We start from the raw sequence: 23,508 nt of genomic DNA, 5'->3' as shown, positions 1-23,508 counted from the left end.
GCAATTTGGAATTCTTAATTCCTCTTGTCCCACACCGGTTTGGGGACTTGAAAAGCTCCCCCCAAGCTCTATATATATAGATATATACAGCTAAAGGGATATATATAAAAACACACACATATTTATATGTGCTGATACATATATGTGTGCGTGCATATATGTGTATGCATATAAAATATATATAATTTGGGTTGAATTGTTCAACTCAAATTAGGTCCATTAGTCTGAAAATTTCGGGTGTCGCATCAGTGTTTCTTTCGAGTGTTGGTCGCTAGCACCGCCGATCTCGAAAACTCCTCGACAAAGTCGATGTGGATACCGGTAGAGGCGTAACGCGTGGGACGCTCGGTCGACAATTTTAAATATTCCAAGTACGCTTTTATTTACTCTTATTTTTCTAGTAGGTCTTGGGATTAGTTTCACGGGTAGGAAATTTTGAATTTTTGTTCCTTTTTCGCTTCCGTAGATCCCGTGAAACTAGCACATCCAACAGCTAATAGCAAAGATAAGCGCAATAAAATACCATCCAATCCCGGTTTAGAGCAAGACAACTCTTTGATCAACCATGGCTCCCTGTCATCCCTGAAGAATGACCGCCTGATGTTGATGGGAATTAGCTGCCTCCTCACCGCCTTCACCTTCAAACAATCCTGCAAAACGTGCATCACAGTTTCAAGGTCAGCTTCATTGATCGGACAGAGGCCCGAGGTGCCAAGACCTCTCAGCAATCGATTTCGAATATATTATGTTCTCTTGACTTGGCACTCCACGTGCGCACACAGATTGGCTAAGTGGGATCCACATAAACTTTTTTAAAAAATCTCAAATTTTTTAAAAAATGGGATTAATGGCTGAAAAAAATCATCAACTTTATACTTTTTCTCAAATATTGCACGAACCTTTTTGAATAGCACGTAAAATCACCAACTCACATTCCGTCCTCACATCTACCATTCCGTCAATCCTCCTGTTAATTTTAATGGATTTTACTTAATGGCTCGGATTGGATGGGAAAAAAAAAGTTCGTTCTAAATTTAAGAAAAAAATGCAAAGTCTGTGATTTTTTCAACAATTAACCCAAAAAAATTGATTAAAAAAATTGGGGGAAGAGACTGATCGGTAGGGCTCGCAGCCTGCCACCACCCCTCCAATCGGGGTCACCGGCTACCACGACGGTGACCAACGACCTTGTTTGGGGGGATAGTGGCCAACAGCGAGGCCCCACCGATCGGAATTGAGAAAATCCTCAATTATGATTAAAGTTAGGGGATTCCTTCATTTTCGATCGGTGGGACCCCACCGTCAGCCACCAACCCCCTCATCGGGGTCGCCAGTCACTGTTGTGGTGGCCAGTGGCGGGCCCCACCAATCGGCCTCCTCCACTTCTTTTTTTAATTTTCATATTTATATTTTTTAAAAAGTTTATGTGGGTCTCACTCGGTCAATTTGTGTGCTCCGCGTAGCACCGTTTAGTGCAACGTTAATACGTCGGTTAAAATTAATGGGAAAGTTAAAGGCGTGGTAAAACTTATAACGGATCGATAGTTTGTGTATTTCTTAGAGAAAAAAATAGTTTGTGGTAAACAAAAAAAATTAAAAAAAAGTGGGAAGTTTGTGATTTTTGGTGTCATTTTCCCTAATTTGTATAGCTGGTTTTGTTAATAGTGAATTTCTTCTTTGTTGATGAACCACCTAATTATTTTTTGTAAGAAAAGGAGATAATGTCTTCTCAATATTTGTTATTATACTTACTAGGGTACTATCCGGGCCTTGTCGCGGAAAAACCTTCTCATCAATTGTATTGCATTATCGGGGTAGTATGGCAATAGCCAATATAAAATATAATTGAAACTGATGACAAAACTATTTATGTTTATCACTTATAAACTCTCATTTGATAGTGAATGATTTCAATTTAATATATATATATATATATATATTAATTGATATTTCATATGGTATATAAACTAATATTTCTCCACGTTAATCTTAAATTAAATTGTCAATGTTTGTAATTCGAAAACCAAGATCACAAATAATAAGCCTTGAGTGCCCTATTAATTTTAATTATACGAACTTTACTTGCAATAGGGTTCGATTTTCATGAAAAGTATCTCATAATCAGTGTAACTTTGCATTTAATAGAAAAATAAAATTCATACCCAATACCCAACGTTAAATAGAAAGAGACTATTTATATTGGTAATAAATTGAAATATACTTTTTATAAATTGGTGGTTTTAGGTGATTCGGTGCTTGTTCCCATAAAACGAGATCTTGGGTGCAAGTCTTGTGATTAGAGAAAATCCACTTTATGCATGGCTTTATCTCTTTAATAGACCGACTTTACTTGAACATATATTAATCTGACCTATTGAACTTTTGCATAGCATGTGGTATATAAAAAAGAGACTATTTAAATAAACTGGTGATAAATTGAAATAGGCTTTTTACCATCGTGGTGTGTTTTTAGTTAGTTCGTCATTTATTTCTCTTGAGTAAAGTCTCAGTTGTGAGTTTTTGTAGTTGCAGAAAGTCTATGATCGTGACATGCATTGCACTAACCTTGCTGGAACCCAAATTATTCGGGTCCGTTAAACTTTTGCATATGAGGCGGTTGACTGAGAAGGGAAAAAAAAGGTTTATATAGATATATTAAAATAAAAAGTAAAAATATTTAAAAAGGAAAAAAGAAAAAAGAGTGAGAGTAGGGCAAACTTCCCCACTCTACCATTGGAGAGGACGGACCAATTTTCATTGTTTACTATAATGTTTCTTGAATTATGCTGTCCTCATGAATTAAGGATGGTCATTTTTTTGATAAATCATTTTTTTTATGAAACTTAGGGTGGTCATCATTGATAGCCTCGTTGAGTTTAAGAGATTTACTAATGTGCATATACAGGAGTTGTGCAATAAAATAAGCCTCCATTTGTTTCAGGAAAAACATTTTACGTAGAGTGAATTCATGTCTGGTAACAAATAAGTGTGGTCAACAGGAAAATTTTCTTTCTGTTAAAAAAGTAAGAGAAATGTTTGGAAAGTGAACTCTCTTAAAAAGTTTTGTTTGGTTTGTTAGTGTGATTTTAAAATCACACTTTAACTTAATTTTATCCACAATAAAATAAAATAATTTATACAAAGTCAAATGGTGGGTCTCACTTTTTTTCCACAACGAAACAAAATAACTCATACAAAGTCAAATGGTGGGCCCCATATATAACCATTTATACAACTCTTTTTCAAAATCAAAATCTGATTTTAAAATGTTACTTGCAAACCAAACGCAACATGAACTTATTTTCGTGGAATTTAATTTTTTCATGAACTTATTTTCCTTGAAACAAACGGAGCCTAAAGCGTTATTGGGATCAATTTATCATACCGCTTTACATTATTGAGGTAGGTAATAACAAATAATTGGCTAGGGCTATTTTCACCCCCTCTTTGGCTAATTTACCCCATTTGTTGTTCATCTTACCAAAATGATCTGAGAACATATTAATTTCATACGGATAAAACATTTAAAATTACTCTCCCAATTCTCATCTCTTCCTTTCTTACTCAACACACAATTTATTACTATTTATACATTTTTCCTCTCTATTCTAAATATTCAGTTACGAAAAATCTATATATATATATATATATAGAAATTCCCACCCTATTAAATATGGGTAGAATCGTAAATGTATAATTAATTAGTATGTTATACAGAAATTGAATAATATCAATTATTATTGTAATTAAAGAAAATATATCCAGAAAACATTAAAGAATATAAAGTTGTATCACACCACATTAAATAGGGGTAGAATCGTAAATGTTTAATCAATTAGTATGTTATATAGAAATTGAATAATATTAACTATTATTGTAATTAAAGAAAATATATCCAAAAACATTAAAGAAGAATTCCAATAACTTATTGTTATTTTATAAAAAAAATTGCTATTTTATTGGTAAATACATATATAAATAATTTTAAAGACATTAGGAATTATTAAACTTTACTTAATTAATTTTAATAATCATTATTAGCCTTATAAAAGTTAAATTAAGTAAATCTCTCATCAGAGTGATTAGTCATTTTACAAAACTTAATATATCAAATATGAGTGAGAAAAAGACAACTACGAATACTTAATATTAAAATTTTATCTCCATGATTATTAATCTTTCATTAATAATAAACTAGTTGGGAATTTTTTTTGTGGATTATATAACTATTTTCTTAGAAATTGAATTGATTATTGAGATCATGTCCGTGAAATATTTTACATGAATTATTTGCTCATGAGCTCTTTAATTAATATTATCTAGCGTGAGTATGAAATTTATCACATTAAAGTTTATATTGTATAAGAACAATTTTTCTATTATATATATTAATATGAACTATAAATCAATTATAGATAATTGTCTTAATAGCTAACATTTCATAACAAATTTTCTTTACAAAATCCATGCAACGCACAGATTTAATATATAGTAAATTAGACGACGCTTGTAATAAATGTTCGTAATAAATGTACTCAATATTGTAAAAAAACTAAATTTCATAAATTAAATATTATGTATAAGATTTAAATGTGTTAAAATGAACATATACGATGCAGAGAATATAAACAATACAAAAAACTTAATTAATCGTGTATAGGATTTCCATAACAAAGTATATCCTATAGAAAAACTAATGAAAATACTATGAACATAAGCTCATAAATAGAACAAAAAATAAGAATACCTTAAGCACTCTTTAAATAAACAGGGCGAAACAAATTTTTATTTTAATTACTAAACTTGATATATATGATATATCTATGTTTTCAATTAACTTAAATATATGATGCATATTAATTGAAACAATTTGTTTCAAACTATTATTAAAATAACTATTTTACTATAATTTTAACAAAAAATATTGAAGATTATTACTTGAAAATTAAAATTAATAATTATTATATTTAATTAGAAATTGGTGTTTCAGAATATAAATAATTATAATAAGAAATAGTACAAAAATATATGAAAAGGAACCCACGCAACACACAGGCCAAAAACACTACTTATTGTAAGACATATTCTTGTTTTTTTTGCCCGATAACTGAGAAAAAAAATACAATCCTACTTTATAAACCAAAATCTTATTTGTTTAGTGTTCTATTACTCATTTATAGATCTCGCCAAGAAAAAAGAATCGAATCTTCATACTCAAACAAAATGACTCCTATATTAATTGTAACTTTTTTTTAACTACTTGTTGATTATTATCTTTTTAGAAAACGTATATATAATTGATGAGTTTGTGCTTTTTGAATAACAGATAGTTGTGCTCATATAATCATTGTTTTTTAATTTACTTTTTAAAATTTTTAGTTAGAAAATCTTTTCAATTGTGAAAATATTAATTAAATAATATTCATGAATTTCAAATTCGAATAATATGTTGGCATTAAATTAGCTATATTACATGAAAATTTGACATTATATATTATGGCAATAAATAAAATAAACAAAGTAAAATGGCAAAGAAATAGCATCTAGTATATTGTCTTTTCCTAATAATTCATTTGAAATTTTGTCTACCCTAAATATTTGGGCAAAAAGCAAGAACATTGTTTCATAGAAGTACACATTTTTATTAAAAAAAACTTGTTTGGTACATTTTGAGTAAAGAAATTATTTTTGCAGATATACGTATATATATTTGGTTGTGTTTTTATTTTTTGCACATCAAGATTTTCAACCAATTAACCCAATAGGCTTGGCATGGTGGTTAAGGGTGTGACTTCCTTAGTGAAGTTTCAGGTTCAAGTCACCTCGAAAATCATGTAGGAGAATACTTCCTATTGTGTCACCTTGGCCAAACTTACTTGTCCCATAGGCTTGCAAGGTATTCATGTGGACGGTATGATTAGTCAAGTAAAACCCAAATATCCTGGTTATAACAAAAAAAAAAGATTTCCAACCAATTAATAGGATAATATGCTAAAAAAATATTAAAGGCTCCCAGAAATAAAAAAAATTTCTTATCATTATTCTTTCATTTGAATTGGTATTTTTTCTTAGTATCTTTCAAAACTTGAAACTTAGGAAAGTGCTTTATAAGCATATGTATAAAAAGAACTCATTTAGCTCATTCATCTTCATGCTTACTATAACTAGTTTTTTCGGTTTTCTACTAGCGGCTTTAACTATAACCTCAGCTCTATTTATTGGTCTGACCAAGATACGACTTATTTGAAATTAATTGAATGAATACAACTCACAAAAAGATTTCTTTTTGTGGTATTCATATATTCTATAGTTCCTTACCGCATCAATTTCGAATTAGTGGTATATACAGAAATGTGAATTTCTTAAAGTAATATCATAGATAAGTGGATATCCATATATATAGTAAAATAAACTCCACTTTGCATTAAATAGGGTCTTAATTAGTAGGATTAAAATGGTCAAATTATAATTTCATAACAATGAAATATTTAATTGGATATTACTATATAAATTCTATTGATAAACAATTAATTGATCATATATAGGACTAAACCATAAACTACTGGCATGCAAAAGAAATTAACATATATAAAATTGAGTATGAAAATGTATAAATCGAATTGTAAGAGAAATTTTTTTAAAAAATATATACTGAATAAGTTAATTAATCCAACTTTATCGAAGGTTATTATTCAAAGATTATTAGGTAAAATTTTAAACTATTTTCTTAATATTTTTTTTAATTCTTAAGAAGCAAATTATATTTAAAACATAAATAATTATTATATAAATGAAATAAATGTATGAAAGGATGAAATCGTGTATAATACAAAGATAGAAAACTAAAAAAATAATTATTTTTTCATATAAAAATTTCCCAAAAAATAATAACAAATCACAAATTTTACGAAATTATGGTCATATAACTAAAATTGGATCCTACACTAATAAATGATCTCTCATTAGTGAACAAAATTTTAAAAAGTTTAAGAGAATTCATTTAATTATGTGAATTTCTTTCATTTAATTGGATGTTAACCTAATTTCTATTATGAGATTAAAACTATTATTATTATTATTTATGAACTTATGATAATATAAAAAATTAAACACGGATGTCACAAAATTTGCATATTTAAAAAATTGTTACTGAAGTAAATATATATGAACTTATGATATTATTTACAACACATCTCTCTAATATACTTACTATTAAATAAATGTAATATAATATATTGCTAACTAATTGAGATTGTTTGCTACAAAATATATATTGAACCATGTAAACTTAGTCTAATTTTATTATTTAATTATTGTATAAAACTTGAAATTTATTATCAAAAATATTTTATTATGTTAAAAAGGCAATGCGTTTTCCAAAAAGTTATGATCTTATAAATGAAAAATATTACAATATAGTGCTAATGCGCTTAGAAAATAAGAATCTCATAAATATTGTTTAAGAAATGAGCGAAATGAAGTTTTATTCTAATTACTAAATGTCAATCTATATTGATAATTCACAACAATATGATGCATATCAATTGAAATAAATAGTTTCAAAATATTATTAAAATAATTTTTGACCAATGTTGAAAAAGCATTGCGCTACAGTTATCATGTCTGCTAGAGTAAAAAGAAATTGAATTTCAGACTCCTCATGAGTCTATTCACCTACCCGTTCGCCATCGTCCTCAATAATGTTGGGGCGTTCCCAACCCCTTACTCCATAGGGCTCTTCACCCAGTCTTCCATGCCTGAACGAAATATGTCAAATTTGATTAGTTGCTATATTGCAAAAAAAATTAATTCACTCTAGTTTTTATCAAAAATGTAAAGATAAATATTTGAAATTATAATTAATAACTGAAATTTTTTATTATTTTTAATCAGAAAATTTGTGCTTTAACATGTAAATAATTACATTAAGAAATGATATAGAAATATATGAAAATGAATCTGTGCAACGCGTGTGATAGAAAGCTACTATATAAGTAAAAATTGACTCCCACAAACATTTCATAGGGTTATAGTTAATGGGGTTAGAATGGTCAATTCGCTTCATCTATTAATAATTATTGTAAAAATTTCTTATATTATTTTAAAATTTTAAAAATACAAAAAGGAGTTTATCTAATATAAGAGGAAGCTCCTGCAAACTAATATAACCTAAAAAATTATTAATCATGAAGTGATAGTACATGCAAAAATCGCTTTCTATATAAAATCCAATCCAATACATAAATTAATATATATATATATAATTCATCTAATATTTTTAATACATATGACAATGCATGATATCATAAATATGATAAATTTAAATTTTCACACTAATATAATCTAAAAAATTAATAACTAAGAACTGATAAATGTAGAAATTGTTTTTTATATAGAATTCTATCTAATATATAGATTAATATATATATATATATATAATTCAGCTAAATTTTTTTTATATAAATGGCAATGCATAATTTCATATATATAACAAATTTAGATTAATATTGTTCAAATTATCAACATAATAATTCATTAATTAAATGGCTTAAAAACAAGTTCGGTTTGCAAAAATATGAATAAATGATTAATTTGAGTTTCAAATTAATCATTTATTTTTATTAATAAGAAATGTTATTGTTAAAATGTGATCAATAATTCTCATAAAAATGATAACATGCATATGATAATGAACCCGTGTAATGGACATGATAAAATACTAGTGTAATGTAAAGTGCAAAAAATTTCACGTGGAAAAGTTTAATGCAATAATCAAGAAAGAAAGGTACGCGAAATCAAAGAGTGATAGGGGTTTATTCATATTAAATTAGAGTAGTTAATGAGCTATTGAGGGCATTTTGGTGCCATGATAATTAAAGGGAGTGGATTAGCCAAAATGGGTGGAAATAGCCCCAGCCTGAATATAACATAATTAGGTATATATACTGAAATGATTTGAAGTCGACATTTGGAGATTAATTAATTGTTAATTTAGTTATCTATTCAATGAATCATACAAAATTTAACGACTGATTACAGTTTACATAAATATATATATGTGTATATATGGAATGCACTTGGCTAAGAGAGGAGAATCGGATTGCTCAAACTTTATATGGTTCAATTTATGTAAAATACGGACCAAAATGACAAGCTAACCCCATCCATTACTATTAGACAGGGTAAAGAAATGGAATGGTGGGGAATACGAATAGTTAAAGTTGAACCTTTATTCCTTCCTATTTATACGCCTATAGTACGTGCTCTATGTCCACTTTGTTGGACTTGCCTCGAAGATGCTTTCCATGTGACGAGAAGTCTATCAGCGTCGGTCAAATTACGACTTAATGGTCCCATCAACTGCATCCACAGAGCTGTTCTGCTGCGCCCACAGTTGTGCATATCTTCCTGCTTGTGACAAAAGCATTTCATGGGGTCCCTGTTCCACCACCTTCCCCTTCTCTAAAACTATTATCTGAAAGCCAATTTTCAGGACGACTATAAACTGTTACTACATCATAACACATCAGCAACAAGGAAAAAGAATGCAAAGATGTGCCTCCATGGCTAGCACCAGGAGGGTCAATGGAACTGCAAATTTTGCCTTTGCCTAGAGCGATGTGTTATTGTTGCCTAGATCTGAAACCATTGCTATTTTTAGCACTCCCTCATCTATATGACTCTCCACTTCCAAGTAATTCTGATGCTCTGATATTGTAACCTACTCTACCCTCTTCCTTAAAATGCCAACCTCGACCTAGTCAGTAACACCCTGAGCCATGAGCAAAATTGTTTTACCTCATCACATTGCATTGCTGTAGTAAGACGATGAGCAATAAAAACTGAAGTCCTATCACTAGCAAGTGATTTCAGCGCGTTTAATATCTCCGCTTCTGTTGTACTGTCAAGTGCACTGGTTGCTTCATCACACAACCTGTCAATAATAAACTCAGGTGAAGCCCAAAAAGGCAAAGTTCATTATAGGCAGCACTGGGAATATGAAGTGCAGCGTATTGTCCCGAATAATTTTATGACTGAACAATGCTGAGCATATTTTAAGCAATGATTTAAGTGTCAGGCTGCTTGTCAGGAAGCCGTTATCAGCAAGTAGTTGCATAAATACAGTGGTGACCTAATGACCACATTGGAAGTGGAAATAGCATTTGGGAACACAATAACTCATACATCTATAGAATCACGAGCATGTCCAAAACATATTTTGTCAAAGCCTCTTAGGAAATCAGTCTCTTGAAAAGGGACCTAGTTGCACGACATATAGAGGTAAAGGGACTACAAAAGATAATGCTTTTCTTGATTACCAAAAGGAAAGGAAAGAAAAGATTTTGGCTGTGACTTTTGAAATCATGCAATCTAATTAGGGGATTGATTGTCAAAACTCAAACTTAATACAGATGGCCTAGCAACCTCGAAATTTTAAGGGTCTAGTCGCAAATGTATAAATTTAAGGGGGTACACTGAAACTTGATCAGAATTTCAGGGTGGCCTTTTGCAATTGATCCATCCTCTATGCCTAAATACTTTTGTTATAGCAAAGTGCCGATATAAACTATTGTTATGATGATGGTGCTTGAGAAGTTTCCGCATAAAGTTCAAGGAAATTCTTCGTAGTGGGAAGATTATAAGACTGCTTACAAGACCGGGGGAGCTTTCAAGAAAGCACGTGCTAGTGCCACCCGCTGCTTCTCTCCACCACTTAACTGCACAGAAAAGTCAGTTACATCCTTAGGAGGCTGGGGTCCTTAAAAAAAAAAAAAAAAAAAAAGAGCCTTGTGAACCCACATCAGATCTGATGCTGAGTTGAGTACCACAGTAACGTGACAATTCAAATTTAGGTCAAAAAAACCATCAACATAGTTACAGAACCTGATACTAATTTAGGGCTGTATCCTGCTTTGTCTCAACCTGAGAGCATTTATCTACAGGCTAAAGGGGACCAGGGCAGCCACAAAATCTCAAAACAATAATTGACTGATTGTTTTGATGTTGTGACACACTTAAAATACAGATGCTCTTCTGTGTTTCTCTACTCATGTGGTTTCAGTTTTTGGATGACTGAACTATACGCTCTGATAAACACCAGGTTACCGCTGCACATAAACTTTGTACCACCACTGCAGGCCCAAAAAGGGGCGCCCACTAAGTGGTGTTTGATAATTCCGAGTTTAGTAAACAAAAATAAATTAACTGTTACAGTCAAAAGAACACACAATGACAAAACCAGAAATCTACCTGATTTTTTTTTTGTTCGGGTTCTCACTCAGCTGGAGGCAAATATTTTGCTTGTTTAGAGTAGCACCGTCATTGTCGTGATTACAAAGAACTCTGGTTTTCTTATATTATGGAATGACAAAAGAGGGTGTTTGGTGGGGGTGGTTGTTGGGGGGGTGGGGGTGGGGGTGGAGGGGTGTTGGGGGATGGGGGATGGGGTTTGGGTGGGTGTGGGTTTATGAGCGACAGGGACTCGATCAGCAGCTACGACACCTAGGATGAGGCCGATGACGGCCCCAAAGGTCGCAACGACCTTACTTGAGACGGTCATGGCTGGTGAGGAGCCACCACAGCCAGGATTTGTTACCTGTGGTGGCCGGCAATCAAGCCACCGCATCTCTCTTTCAGTCATTCACTGTCCTCTTTTTATTTTTACAAAATTTCCATTTTATTCTGAAATTCTATAATAATATTTCAAAACTGTATGCCAAAAGTCTTAAAAGGTAAAAGTTTTGAGCCATTAAGCAAAGACAATGCCATTCATAAAATTCGACACAAACAATATTTACTAAATCATTCAGCACTTACCTTATTAAGTACTTCAAAATTTGACACAAAATTTTCAAGCCCAATCAAACATCACCAAAAATATCAGGCAAAAGATATTTTATCAGATAATCTCACACCTTAAGGCCCCGCTCTCCTACCACAGTTCGATACTTATCAGGGAACCGCATAATGGTGTCATGGATTGCAGCGCGTGTAGCAGCATCATACACCTAGAAAGAAACCATAGACTAAGATGCAACCTTGTAAAACATTAAAATTGCACACATAACTAGAACTCCTTCAATGGAAAAATGAGAGAGGTAGGAAACATGCGTACCTCTGCTTCTGTTGCTGACAGACGACCATAATGGATATTGTGAAATATCGTATCATTGAAAAGGACCTAGCGTATCGGTGATTTGCATGGCAAGTGAAAGTTAAAAAATCCACATGCACTTCCATAAAACCAAAGAACTTCTAGAAAATGTGTGAACAAGCATAATCAAAACTTACAGTATCCTGAGGCACCACACCAAGAGAGTTTCGTAAACTTTCCAGTGTCACATTCCGGATGTCTTGCCCGTCAATCTTTATCTGTTGACAGAGGCATATCTAACACAATCATTTGGAGGAAACTTAAGCAGAACTATGACACCACTGAGCAGATATTACAGAGAGAGAACAGCTGTCCATTTTGCCTCTTATATCAACAAGAGAGAGACCACAGTAGTCTATTCTGCAGTATTAATTCACTACTAATTAGGGAACAAGATCAAATCTTGACAGGAAGAGAAGATGTATAACATCATTTTCAGAAGAGAAACCACAAAAGATGGAAAAAATAACTGATTAATTGCACCATCGACTGTATAACACCCCAAAAGAACCTAATGCTCCTCTTAGCACGAACACTCCATGATTGGCAAACTGGAGTTGATTTTCCAATCTTTAATGTGGATAGCTATCTAAACTTTGATGCAACAATGATTTCACATATCTTAAATTTCTAGATGTGAAGGTTTGGATCCTTCACTCGGTAAGTACAAGAGACGGCATAGAGAATTACAAGGAAGAAATCATATCTCATTCTTCGCATTAGTTCAAGTATTACAGGTCACAATTTGAAGAATGTTAAAAGAAGCTTCTTGGTGTAGGATAGGACACTAGATGGAACAATTATGAGGGAATAGTACGACCACAGCAGTGGTTTAAAAGGAAGAATAATATTAATATCCAGGATGGCCAGAAAACTTATTGCTATCTGGAATGAAGCTAGCATGCAATTCCCTTATTTTCTCCCTTTAAGATGATGGTGACTGATAAGAACGGAACATTCAATGGTGTTCACCAAATGCAGACACACAGGCATGTAAAAGGTTCAACTGTGGGGAGATAGCTAGAAAGGTAAATCCTGATTTTTCGAAAATCTAGGGTTAGGTTAGGCGTGCTCATAGTAAATTTTTTTCACTAGAAAGAAAGAGAAAATAATGGCATCAATCGGCTTAAGAATGCAAAAAAAATGTGTGGCATAGGAGGAGAAGATATTCCAATAGCGGAATGGCTCATTTCTTACAGTTCCAGAGTGAGTATCAAAGAACCTGAAAAGCAATCTAAGAATGGTTGATTTCCCTGCAACACAGTTTCAGATTTAGATTCATCAGTAATGTCAAAAGGAAGAACTCACTTCAGCATATCAGGGATATATTGATGTATATCCAATATATGAGTAACCATAAATTGGGAGTCGGAACATCTGAGTATGAAGCTGTGAAGATAATAGCGACAGAAGTCACATCAAAACTTACCGCTGCCACTAGTCCCAACAATGGCTACACTTTTTCCAGCTGGAACTATAAAAGATACTCCATCAAGGATTTTTCTTTCCGGCAGATAACTGTAGCAAGTGGAAAAGAAGGTGTCTCAACAACTGATAAAATATATCATTGGAAAAGAAACAAAATTTTATCAGTATCAATTAATGAGTGGACTCATATACAAGTACTTTCAATATATCTATTAAAAAAAAGAACTTTAATCATTTCTCCAAGCAAAAGAATATTCAATCATTATCCTGGAAGTTTCATATCATTTGAACATTTATAAACCAACAAGCTGCTTCATGAATTTCAACCTTAAGACTGACCAGATCTAGCAATTCACTGGCGGATTAATTAACAAGGCTACGGAATGTTTCCAAATCAATGGATGTTAGCATTGGGATGATGCTGTTTTTAAATATTTGTTTGACACTATGTAATCTCCCTCTTACTTTTTTTTCTGTTCTATTTTTGTATATCCTTTGTATATGGGTTTGCACCCCCTTTGTGCTTTTGCTAAAACAACCCTCTATTGATCAAAGAGGAAGAAAGAAACCGATATACCATTAACAATGGAAAAGTCAATCTCTTGGCAGGCTACATTTTTTCCCCCTACAACTGCTTATGCCCTTTGTCCTCCAACCTATTCTTTAAAATGAATCATAAAAGAATCGCATATCATCAATCAACATACATCTCATTTAAAATTTATCATATAGTGGACGCAGAGGTGACTACTACAGATATAGTGCCATCCATCATCTTTCTGTCAGTAGCTAGGCAGTTTTTGAACTGCATATCGTCCTCTGTAAAAGATATTACTTGTGTGCAACGATGTTCACTACAAGAAGGCACACAATAAACTTTACGATTTTCCATGAAATTAAAGACTTCAATTTTCATTTAATCCTAGTGAAATTTTAAGTGGAAAACTGTTTTAAGAGGAAAACTGTTTTAAGAGCTTAAGCTCGCTAGAAGAAAGCATGGTTCACAATTTGTCACTTCATGATGCTTAATTAAGCACCAGTAACATATCAAAAGGTCCATTTAAATGGCAAGAAGATTTACTAACTGAAAGTGTGTGCTTCTGAGATGAACGTGGTAGCTCTTAAAATAGTAGTTCGATATTTCTAAGCACCTGAAATGCACATTGTCAAACTGAATGCCGCCTCCTTTTAATGTCAAGGGCTTCGCCCCATCCTTATCTCTGATGTCAGCTCTCTCCTGCGTGGAAAGAAAACTTTCATGATCAGTACATTGAACTGAACAGCTTGGGGGGGAAGAACATAAGGAGAGGAACAAAAGAAATAAAAGAAAACTTAGCACACAAGGGGTTGGCACTGCTAGTAATCATTAATATGTCTGTACCACGAAGAGTTTGACACCTAGAGGCTCCATTGCTCCTGATAATTAAGTGACTTATCACCTAAGATGCAAGGCTTTTGTGTAGCCTATGCATAGGCTGAACTCAGCAAGGTCAGGCAGCTGACCCAGGTCAGCTACCATCACACCACAAATTTCAGGCCCTAGAAAATGCCTAACGTTTTGGTACAGCTGGGTAGGCCCATCCCCACCATTTTCACAGTCAAAGAAAGAGTTATGCTTCAGTTATAGCGATCCACCCTTTTGCTTACTTTCTGGGAAGATTAACATTGTAAGACCTCTATGAACCTCTAATAAGCTTGGATAATTGGAGAAACCTCTCAATGCCATCACAACGAGAGTTTTACCTCCCTATATTACTCAATACTATCTAACACCCCTTAATTAAATGTGCAACCAGCAGAAGAGGGGAGAATACTAGGCATCCATTTATAAGCTTGATTTTCTTAACATGGCGTTCAAGAGGAGGATGGGTGCGATGGCAGGCGCCTTAAGATAGAATACCCTAGGCCCTATCATTTGCCAGTGCTTGATTCAATCCACAATAGTGAACCTCAGTAAGTGCCTTCCTCTTTCTGAACACTCAAAATCTAAAATTGCTTGTAATGGTTGAGCAGTCGCCAAGAAAGTACCTCCAACAACTGAAACATAGATTTCATATCAACAAGACTTTGTATTGTTTCCCGATATACGCTGCCAAGGAAGTTTAGTGGCAGAGAAAGTTGGAAAAGAAGTCCATTTACCATAACCTGTGTCCAAAATTTCCACAAATGCTATGAGGACAAAAACTGATATAGATGCATACATCAAGAAAGGCGTCTCACAATGAGAAAATCCTACCAAATCACCAACTGTCATCTTGCCATTCATGATTCCATGAGAACATAATACCATCGCTGTGGATAGAGCCGTGCTAAATATTACATTTTGACCGAAGTTCAGTAAAGCAAGGCTTCGTTGTGTTTTTAATGCAGCATCCTCATACCCTGAAGAGCAACATCAGAATGGGAAGAACAATAAGGATTCTCGTGAGAATAATAACTATTGGAGCAGAGTAAAATTTCACTTAAAGCATGCTCCACTTTCCATATAAACCAAGAATTGCTTGCTTTTGAAGAAGGATTTGGGATACTCCAATACTATGAACAAGGAACTTGATTGGCCACCCCCAAACAATTATAAATTTTTGTTATAGAACAAATTAGCAAAAACTCAATGCTGCTAAGACGAGACATATTGAAAGCTCTTGAGAGTCGCAGTGTACTTCCTAATTAGTGCTCAGAAAACACATCTTTCAGAGGATACATGAACTTTAAACAAAGTACAATAAATTCCGACTGGGGTGTTATCTGCATGATTGAAATTGTACTTATTATTTGATAGCTGGATGGATACATGCTACAATGTCCACAATAAATGGCCAAGTTTAAAAATGAGAAGCAACTTAATCATTAGAACCTTTCAGATTTAACAGATTTTGAATTTGAATTTGTAGATTTGCCCCAAAAAAAAAAAGATCATGTATTTAAACTTTCTTTTCAGCTTTTGCTAGGGCCGTTTGGTTTCACAAAATTTTTTAACTCTAATCCACTTAACTCCACTTATCTTCAATTCAACAACACAATTATTACTTTTCCCTTTTTCTTCAATTTTTTTAACCATTCAATTCAATTTTTAATACTAAATTCTCTAAACTATTCATTACTTTTTCCATAATCCAACAACACAATCATTACTTTCTCTCAACTATTCATTACTTTTTCACACTTTATCTAATAATTCAATAACACAATCATTACAAACCAATTAAAACCAAAACTCAACTGTACTCAACTCTAAAACCAAACACAAATGACTAAAGAATCTCTTCTTGTTCTTTTGTCGGGCCCATTATGCCTTGAGAACTTACTCTTCAGAAATTCATCATACTTCTCAGCTTCATACGCTTCATTGTTGAAGTATTTGACAGTCTGGAGTGAATAGCAAAATTAACACTACATATTAAACAAAACATGAAATAATCCAATGTGGCTATGAAAAAAGTACGGTAAATCAGTCAAAAAACAACAGTTCTTCACCTCATAATTGATAAGTGAATCAACTGCCCTGGTATTTGCATCATTGTCAGCTTTATTCATGACTTTCCTAAACTTTGTCCTCCACTGTGAAAGACAGCGAATGGTAAGATAAAAATTTTTTCAGTACTAGTATCATATTCCCAGCCCAACCTATATATAAGGACGGAAACAGAATTAAAATGAAAAGTTTCAGTTTGGCCCAAAAAAAAAATCAGCAAGTAAGCTCATATGGAGTATTGCAGGATTGAATATCCCTCTCAAAATGGATAAGAAAGAACTGCTTCAAGGAGCAGGGGGGAGTTCCGTACATGGAACAAAATTATGGGGTCTAAATAAGTAAAAAGAACATCAACTGCATTTGAATAACCGAACTCTCCTCAGAACCTAAGAGTTGCAATGGAGGATGTCTATGACCTAATCATAAGGAAGAGTTCAAGGATTACTCTTGATGATACTCGTAAAATAAAATTACTTCCATTAAAAAATGGAAAATGTTAAAGGAGGGGCACTCAGCTAGTGCTCGCGAGAGAGAGAGAGAGTTATATATTGACCAAAGTTCACAGTTTTCGTTTTGCCTGGAAGATAGTTTCTCTCAGCGAGCAAGAGAACATGAACAGCAACAAAGTTTGAGCTGAAGTCTTGTATATTCATGTGTTAGACAAACTCGTACCTGTGTCACAGTTAATGTAAAGGCAACATATGCAGCAACTGAGAGCGATGTGATCCATGCAAAAGGTGCTCCAAAGTTGTATGCCAGTATACCTGATACCATAGATATCTGGAAATGCATATGTTAAACTGGACCTTTTAGTTTAAAAACGTTATAAGCAGAGCTCAATACGGTGGAAAACGGATCAGTGAAATGCGTTTTGGAGAAAGTTCTATTTGTGAACTGTTAGAGTCAGATTCTTGAACTTGCTCATGTCATCCTTTAACAGCAAGCACCTTTAATAGTTCAACAAGCTGAAAAGCAGGTCCAGACGTACCTCTAATACAGTGGGTACAACATTGAACACCATAGAGGAGAGGATAAAGTTTATAGCACGGCTACCACGATCGATTATCCTATTCAATGCGCCTGTTTCTCGGCTGAAAGCAATGGGCAAAATAGCCAACATAAGTTTGCCCCTCAATCAATGCCTAATTAAAACTAACTAGATTGCATTAAAAGAGTTTAATGATCAAGATATTATAATCAATCTATATTGTAAAGAGAGACCAGACCTGAGGTGAATTTACATGATAGCCCTTCCTTTGTTTTTAGAGAGAGTCTTATTAACACCCAAGAATCCATATACATTATAAAGACTAACTAATTAATTAATTTCAAAAAAAAGAAAAGACAAGAAAAGAAATGGTCATTAATTTCTTACACTTAACCTAGCAATATTCCCCCTTTTTTTTCTTTTTTTACTTTTACCCCCTTAACTTCAATTTTCTCTTCAAATTGACCTATATAAATAGAACTAAAAATAAAAAGAATTGAAAATTTGGAAATTAAACGCAGTTAGCATGGATGAAAAGTCTATGAAATATAAAGCTTGATGATATATATACACATATGTATGTATAATCACGCACGTAGCGCTGGCAACACTCTAGTGTTTAGAAACATTGACCAAGAACTGCCAATCAAAATATTTGATGTTGCACCAAGTTTCGCAATTACATTAGAAGAAAAATAATCTTTGCATGAACCATTTTAGGACCACGTTGAAGCTGCCAACCTAATGGCCATCTGCTACTACTATAAGCTGGCACTTCATTTTTCCTACTACTGCTAGGTTAAAGGGGTCCTGAAGACGGTTTTTGATTGCTGCTGTCAGATTTCAAGATTCAGAATATGAACATGTACAAAAGAGCAATGCATTCCAAAATTGTGAGTGTATGAACAAGAAGTTCGCCAACAGCTAAGCGAAGAAAGCATGATAACTCAACACAACAGTGATGAGCGCATCCACCATCCCAGAAAACACAAAACATGAAAACCTTTTACAATTGCAGTATCTCACTTTTTCATATCTGTTCTGTCATTCTCCTATTGCGAAAATATGACTATCTCCCTCAGCCATCTACAATGGCCATTAGCCCTTAAAATCCAAGTGAAAGTGGTAAGCTGCTATTAACTAGCACCTTTGGACCTCACGCATTCTTATTCCGTATCAAATTTATGATGGTAGCGAACATGAGTTGCTCAACCAATTAGTAGCACTGAATTAGTTATAAACCATAAAATCAAAATAAACAGATGGAACTGAAGAAGCTTATAATGTTCCAGCCGATTTCGGGCCATGAAACAAAATCTTCTAAGAACATAAGGCATAAAGTTGATGAGGATCAGGCAGCAAACCTTAGATGATAACGAAGGTCAAGGTCATGCAGATGTGAAAATACCTGCAAGAACGTGAGTGCAGGGATACTCAGCGAAAGAGAGTTAAAGTGAGCATCTTAGGTGTCTGGGATTCACAGTCAGTAGAATGCGCCAGGAGAACTATAACAACACTAACAACATAAAAGGGACGGTGTAAGAAACCATGCCATGCAGGTTCCAAAGGAACGTCAACCATGCTGTTGAACGGAGGATGACAATTGAAAGACGAGCATACCTTCCTAGAAACTGACCGGATTGTTCTCAGTGCTACTTTAGAAAACACTGCAGTACGCAGTTCTGCGGGCAACCAATATGTCATGAAATTTTTAGTATTTCCAAGGGAAAAAGCAGGAGTGGCTAGAAGAAATAGAACTCCAGTACATGGTAGTAGTAATATTAGTACCGTTGAAGGCAGAAGATCCTGCACGTGCAATTCCATAACCAACCAGAAGGGATGCTGGAGTGGCAAAGAGGGCTATAAGATTGGAATTAGCAGTGGTGAAGGAAGCGAGAGCAGCGGCATTGCCCGTGGCAGTAGTCAGCCAGTCAACAGCCAGCTTGAACAGGAAGGGCACTTGGACATTGAGAACCTAAAGCAACGAATGAATGAGGAGGAAGAGGGCAAATAAGCGAAATGGGAAGGGAGAAGAGGAGGGATAATGAAGCAGCTTAATTAGCTATACTCACCTTAGCACCAACTAGAAAACCCAAAGCCATAAGGACCCTTAAACGAAATTCAGGATTGTCCTTCATCCACAGGTAACCGGCAAGAGTGCGAAGAATTTTGGTGTCTGCAACTTGGTCCTCCTCCTTTCCTTTCTGCGGCCCTGACAGTTTCCTTTCGAACGCAGCTCCCGACGATGTCGAGTAAAGCGCGCGGCCATTGGACATGGAGCGCTGCTTATGGAGCTTAGTCAAGCATAGCATATCAAAGTTATAATGGGTAATGATGATGATACTATGATGATCCCCACAACACAAGAGCACTCACAGGTAAATCCAGGGAAGGTCGGTTGGCAGGAGAATCGGAAATGAAAGCCTTGAGGTGGGTGAACAAGTTGCCACTCCCTCTGAGATTGACATTGCAGGGATTGACGCACTCTCTTCTAATTGGGGATAAGCGGCGGCCCCAGAAGCTACAAGATGTGCGGGTTGTAGCAGACGCTGGATCAGCCTGTCCCCCATTGAAGTGATGATAAGGGGAATAAAGGCAGCGGGGTGAGAAGAAAGGGGGACAGTGAGAGGTACAGTAGCGTCGGAGGATCATATCCTGTCCACTTCTCAAACACCTCGATGCACCTACAAACCCCATCCAATTCTTTTTGGATTATTCCAGAACCATTGGCTCGAAAGGTCGCAAAGAAGAAGAGAACTACAAGAAATTTGGCAATGAGATTAATAATCCACCATGGCAATGGGATGAGGAGTTTTTCGCGACAAAATAATCCACCAGGGCAATGGGATGAGGAGTTTTTTCGCGAAGAACACAAACATAAATAAATACCTGTTCTGTTCTGTTCTGTTCTGTTCTGTTGGCAGGGTTTGGCACAGAACAAGGGCTAACTTTTATTCTATTTGTACTACTGCCCTGACTGAGGCGTCCTTGCTTCCCTGTAATATATGTATAAATAGAACAGAACAGAATTAGAATAGAATTCCTAATACAATAAAAATTTAGCTCAGCTGACAAGAGTATAGACAGAGCTAGGGGTTAAGATGAAGATCCCAAGTCACACGTCAAAGCAAGCAACCGCCCCGCCCGCAGACAGACGGGAGATAAGCAACGAGTCGAATGCATTCTCCAGACCAGAGTGAAGGAGAAAGGAAGGAACAGAGAATAGATAAACTCACTCATGGACAGAGTCAGTGAGACTGGAGGACGACATAGAGGAGAGCGACGCCACAGCTGCAGCGCACCAGAACGCGATAAATAATCGGGAAAACAGAATTAGGCAGCGGCGTCAGAGGAGGAGAAGGGAAGCAGAAGCGGGAGCAGGAGCAGGCAGTGCCGCCGGAACCGGCACCGGTAAGGACGGAGAGAGAGAGAGTGAGCAGGGAAAGGAAAGCAAAGCACAGCAAAGCAAAGCAAATTGTCCTTGGTCCCAGTACTTTATCATTAGTATTCCTGTCCAAAGTATGTTCCGTTCCGTTAAGAGGAGCAGCACGGCAGAGTTTGGGCTGTCCAGGGTGTGTTTTTCATTCTCATCCGTTAGGGGATGGATGGGATCATTGGGATGGGCCTGCTGCCGTTTAGTGAAATATTTATTCCGCTTGTCACTCTAGTAGAGTTTGGGTTGGGCCGATTTTAGAGAAATATTTTTATACGACTTAAATTTCGCTTAACTTTGGGATTATCCTGTCCAGGCCCAGAACAGTCCAGCGTGATTATATATTATGACGTTACACATATGTAACTAGTATTTTTTACCCTCTCGTTGCGCAGGTCTAGTGAGGGGGAAAAAATAGAATAAAAATGTTAAAATTTAAGTTCATTACGACAAGTGAGAAAAATAAAAAGAGATTGGATAATTATTGACTTGACATTCGTGTATATGTCTTAACGCGGGATTGTGAAGGGACGCTTTACCATGAGTTCGGGGTTTAAGAAAAACATCTACATGGAAGGATCTCATGGGGTAACTTGAATTATATTATATATATATAACAATTAGCCACTTCACCTGTGCTTGTTGTACTGATTATTAGCCGTGAGAAAAATTATCTATATTTATTATTTAATTTAATTTGGTCTTAAAAATTGGTAATTTGTCTATTATCATAGAATTTACTCACTTTTAAGCTACCTATTAATAGCATTTACAAATCTCATGAGTTATTTCTACTAAAATATTTTTCCCAATTATTAAAGTACTTTATTTACATCAAAGTAGCACTAAATTTATACATTTTGCAAATGTGAATAGTAAATTCAAAACAATAGAGTTATTTTATCCAAAACTAACATGTTTTTTATTCTTTATGGTTTGTGAAGAGAACTTTTTAACTTTTGACATCGAAATTGTAGAATGACATTTCTATTATCCGAGTTTATTTATATCTTTTAGACATAAAAGGCCCCCTAGAATTTGAAACTTTTCAATTTTTAAAATTTTCAATTATTTTTCATTGGTCATGTACAAAACCTGTGAATCGCGGGCTGCGATTTCTCCATCGGGTTTACTGAATTTTGTAATGGTAGGGGTGGTTTTTTTTTTACCATATAGTTTAGGGGGCTAATGGGCAAAAGTGCCCCGGGCTCGTAGTTTAGGGAGTGAAATGGTATTTTTACCTAAATTAATTAAAAGATAAGAGCTACCTCCTAAATATTTTATATACACTTTCTACAATTCTTGAAGCGAAAAAGCGATTTTCTTCTATGACATTATTTATAAGATACTAGTAGGGTTGCCCATGCAATGTATGGTATCATTGGTATGGGAAAATTAATAAATAAAATCATGCACAATATATATATATATAATAAAAAACATATATTACTTGCTTCATCGTTAAATTCTACTTCAATTTAATACAATCATTATAAAGCATTTGAAAATTTTGACAATTCAATATCCTTATTAAAATATATGATGTATTATTTGACCGACTCTTATTGTGATATTATACTGATGCATTTTATCCATAATATTATTGACTTATTCAAGTTCCATAAGTAACAATTTCTATTTAAATACTTTATAAATCGACTTATAAGATTAAATTAAGAACAATTATATTATATTATATTATTACTACTTGCTTTATGGTTAAATAATGTCTATATTTACATTAATTTATTAGTATTTTCTTAAAAAATAAAAGAGAAACTCGAGAGTATGAAATACGAACATACTCTTCTCGCAAACTTCTAAAATACTTCCGGTTTATATATATATATATAGTTGAAAAGTCTAAGAGACCATATATTTTTAGTTTAAATATGATATAATTTAAAATAAAATAGAGGAGTTAAAGGACAATAATATCCACTTGATTATTCTCCAGTTTGTTTCCTTCCCACATATTTTCTCCTTATTTTGCTCTACCTTCTCAACATCCTAATCCCACGTTTTATTAAATT

At 34.0% G+C, this 23,508-nt stretch overlaps 1 protein-coding gene and 1 long non-coding RNA gene across 4 annotated transcripts; both read right to left on the bottom strand.

Moving 5' to 3' along the window:
• Window positions 1-500: 500 nt before the first annotated feature.
• Window positions 501-7,759, bottom strand: LOC116201790. The gene is made up of 2 exons (XR_004155944.1): window positions 7,679-7,759; window positions 501-650 (listed from the first exon to the last, which is right to left on the bottom strand). It is a non-coding gene; the product is annotated as an uncharacterized LOC116201790 (long non-coding RNA).
• A 1,318-nt stretch (window positions 7,760-9,077) lies between these two features.
• On the bottom strand, window positions 9,078-21,540 carry LOC116199634 (ABC transporter B family member 25, mitochondrial). Of its 3 annotated transcripts, none has more exons than XM_031530082.1 (22): window positions 21,279-21,540; window positions 20,932-21,038; window positions 20,419-20,726; window positions 20,115-20,336; window positions 19,831-20,017; window positions 19,663-19,724; window positions 19,407-19,450; window positions 18,043-18,145; window positions 17,727-17,834; window positions 17,057-17,140; window positions 16,888-16,948; window positions 15,819-15,964; window positions 15,611-15,727; window positions 14,734-14,819; window positions 13,584-13,672; window positions 13,352-13,407; window positions 12,292-12,372; window positions 12,116-12,181; window positions 11,916-12,008; window positions 10,654-10,718; window positions 9,799-9,934; window positions 9,078-9,475 (listed from the first exon to the last, which is right to left on the bottom strand). In XM_031530082.1, the coding sequence occupies exons 3-22, from the start codon at window positions 20,692-20,694 to the stop codon at window positions 9,338-9,340; spliced, it is 2,220 nt and encodes a 739-aa protein (XP_031385942.1). In that variant the 5' UTR covers window positions 20,695-20,726; window positions 20,932-21,038; window positions 21,279-21,540; the 3' UTR covers window positions 9,078-9,337. The 3 variants fall into 3 exon arrangements, with proteins under 3 accessions (XP_031385942.1, XP_031385941.1, XP_031385940.1); XM_031530081.1 differs by having other exon boundaries at window positions 20,115-20,324; window positions 20,419-20,799; window positions 21,279-21,539; XM_031530080.1 differs by having other exon boundaries at window positions 20,419-20,799; window positions 21,279-21,537.
• Between the last annotated feature and the right edge of the window lie 1,968 nt (window positions 21,541-23,508).

The sequence above is a fragment of the Punica granatum genome, chromosome 3, assembly GCF_007655135.1.
Source record: "Punica granatum isolate Tunisia-2019 chromosome 3, ASM765513v2, whole genome shotgun sequence".
Taxonomy (NCBI): domain Eukaryota; kingdom Viridiplantae; phylum Streptophyta; class Magnoliopsida; order Myrtales; family Lythraceae; genus Punica; species Punica granatum.
The sequence above is the reverse complement of the archived record's forward strand: the minus strand, read 5'-3'. Positions and strand labels throughout refer to the sequence as shown.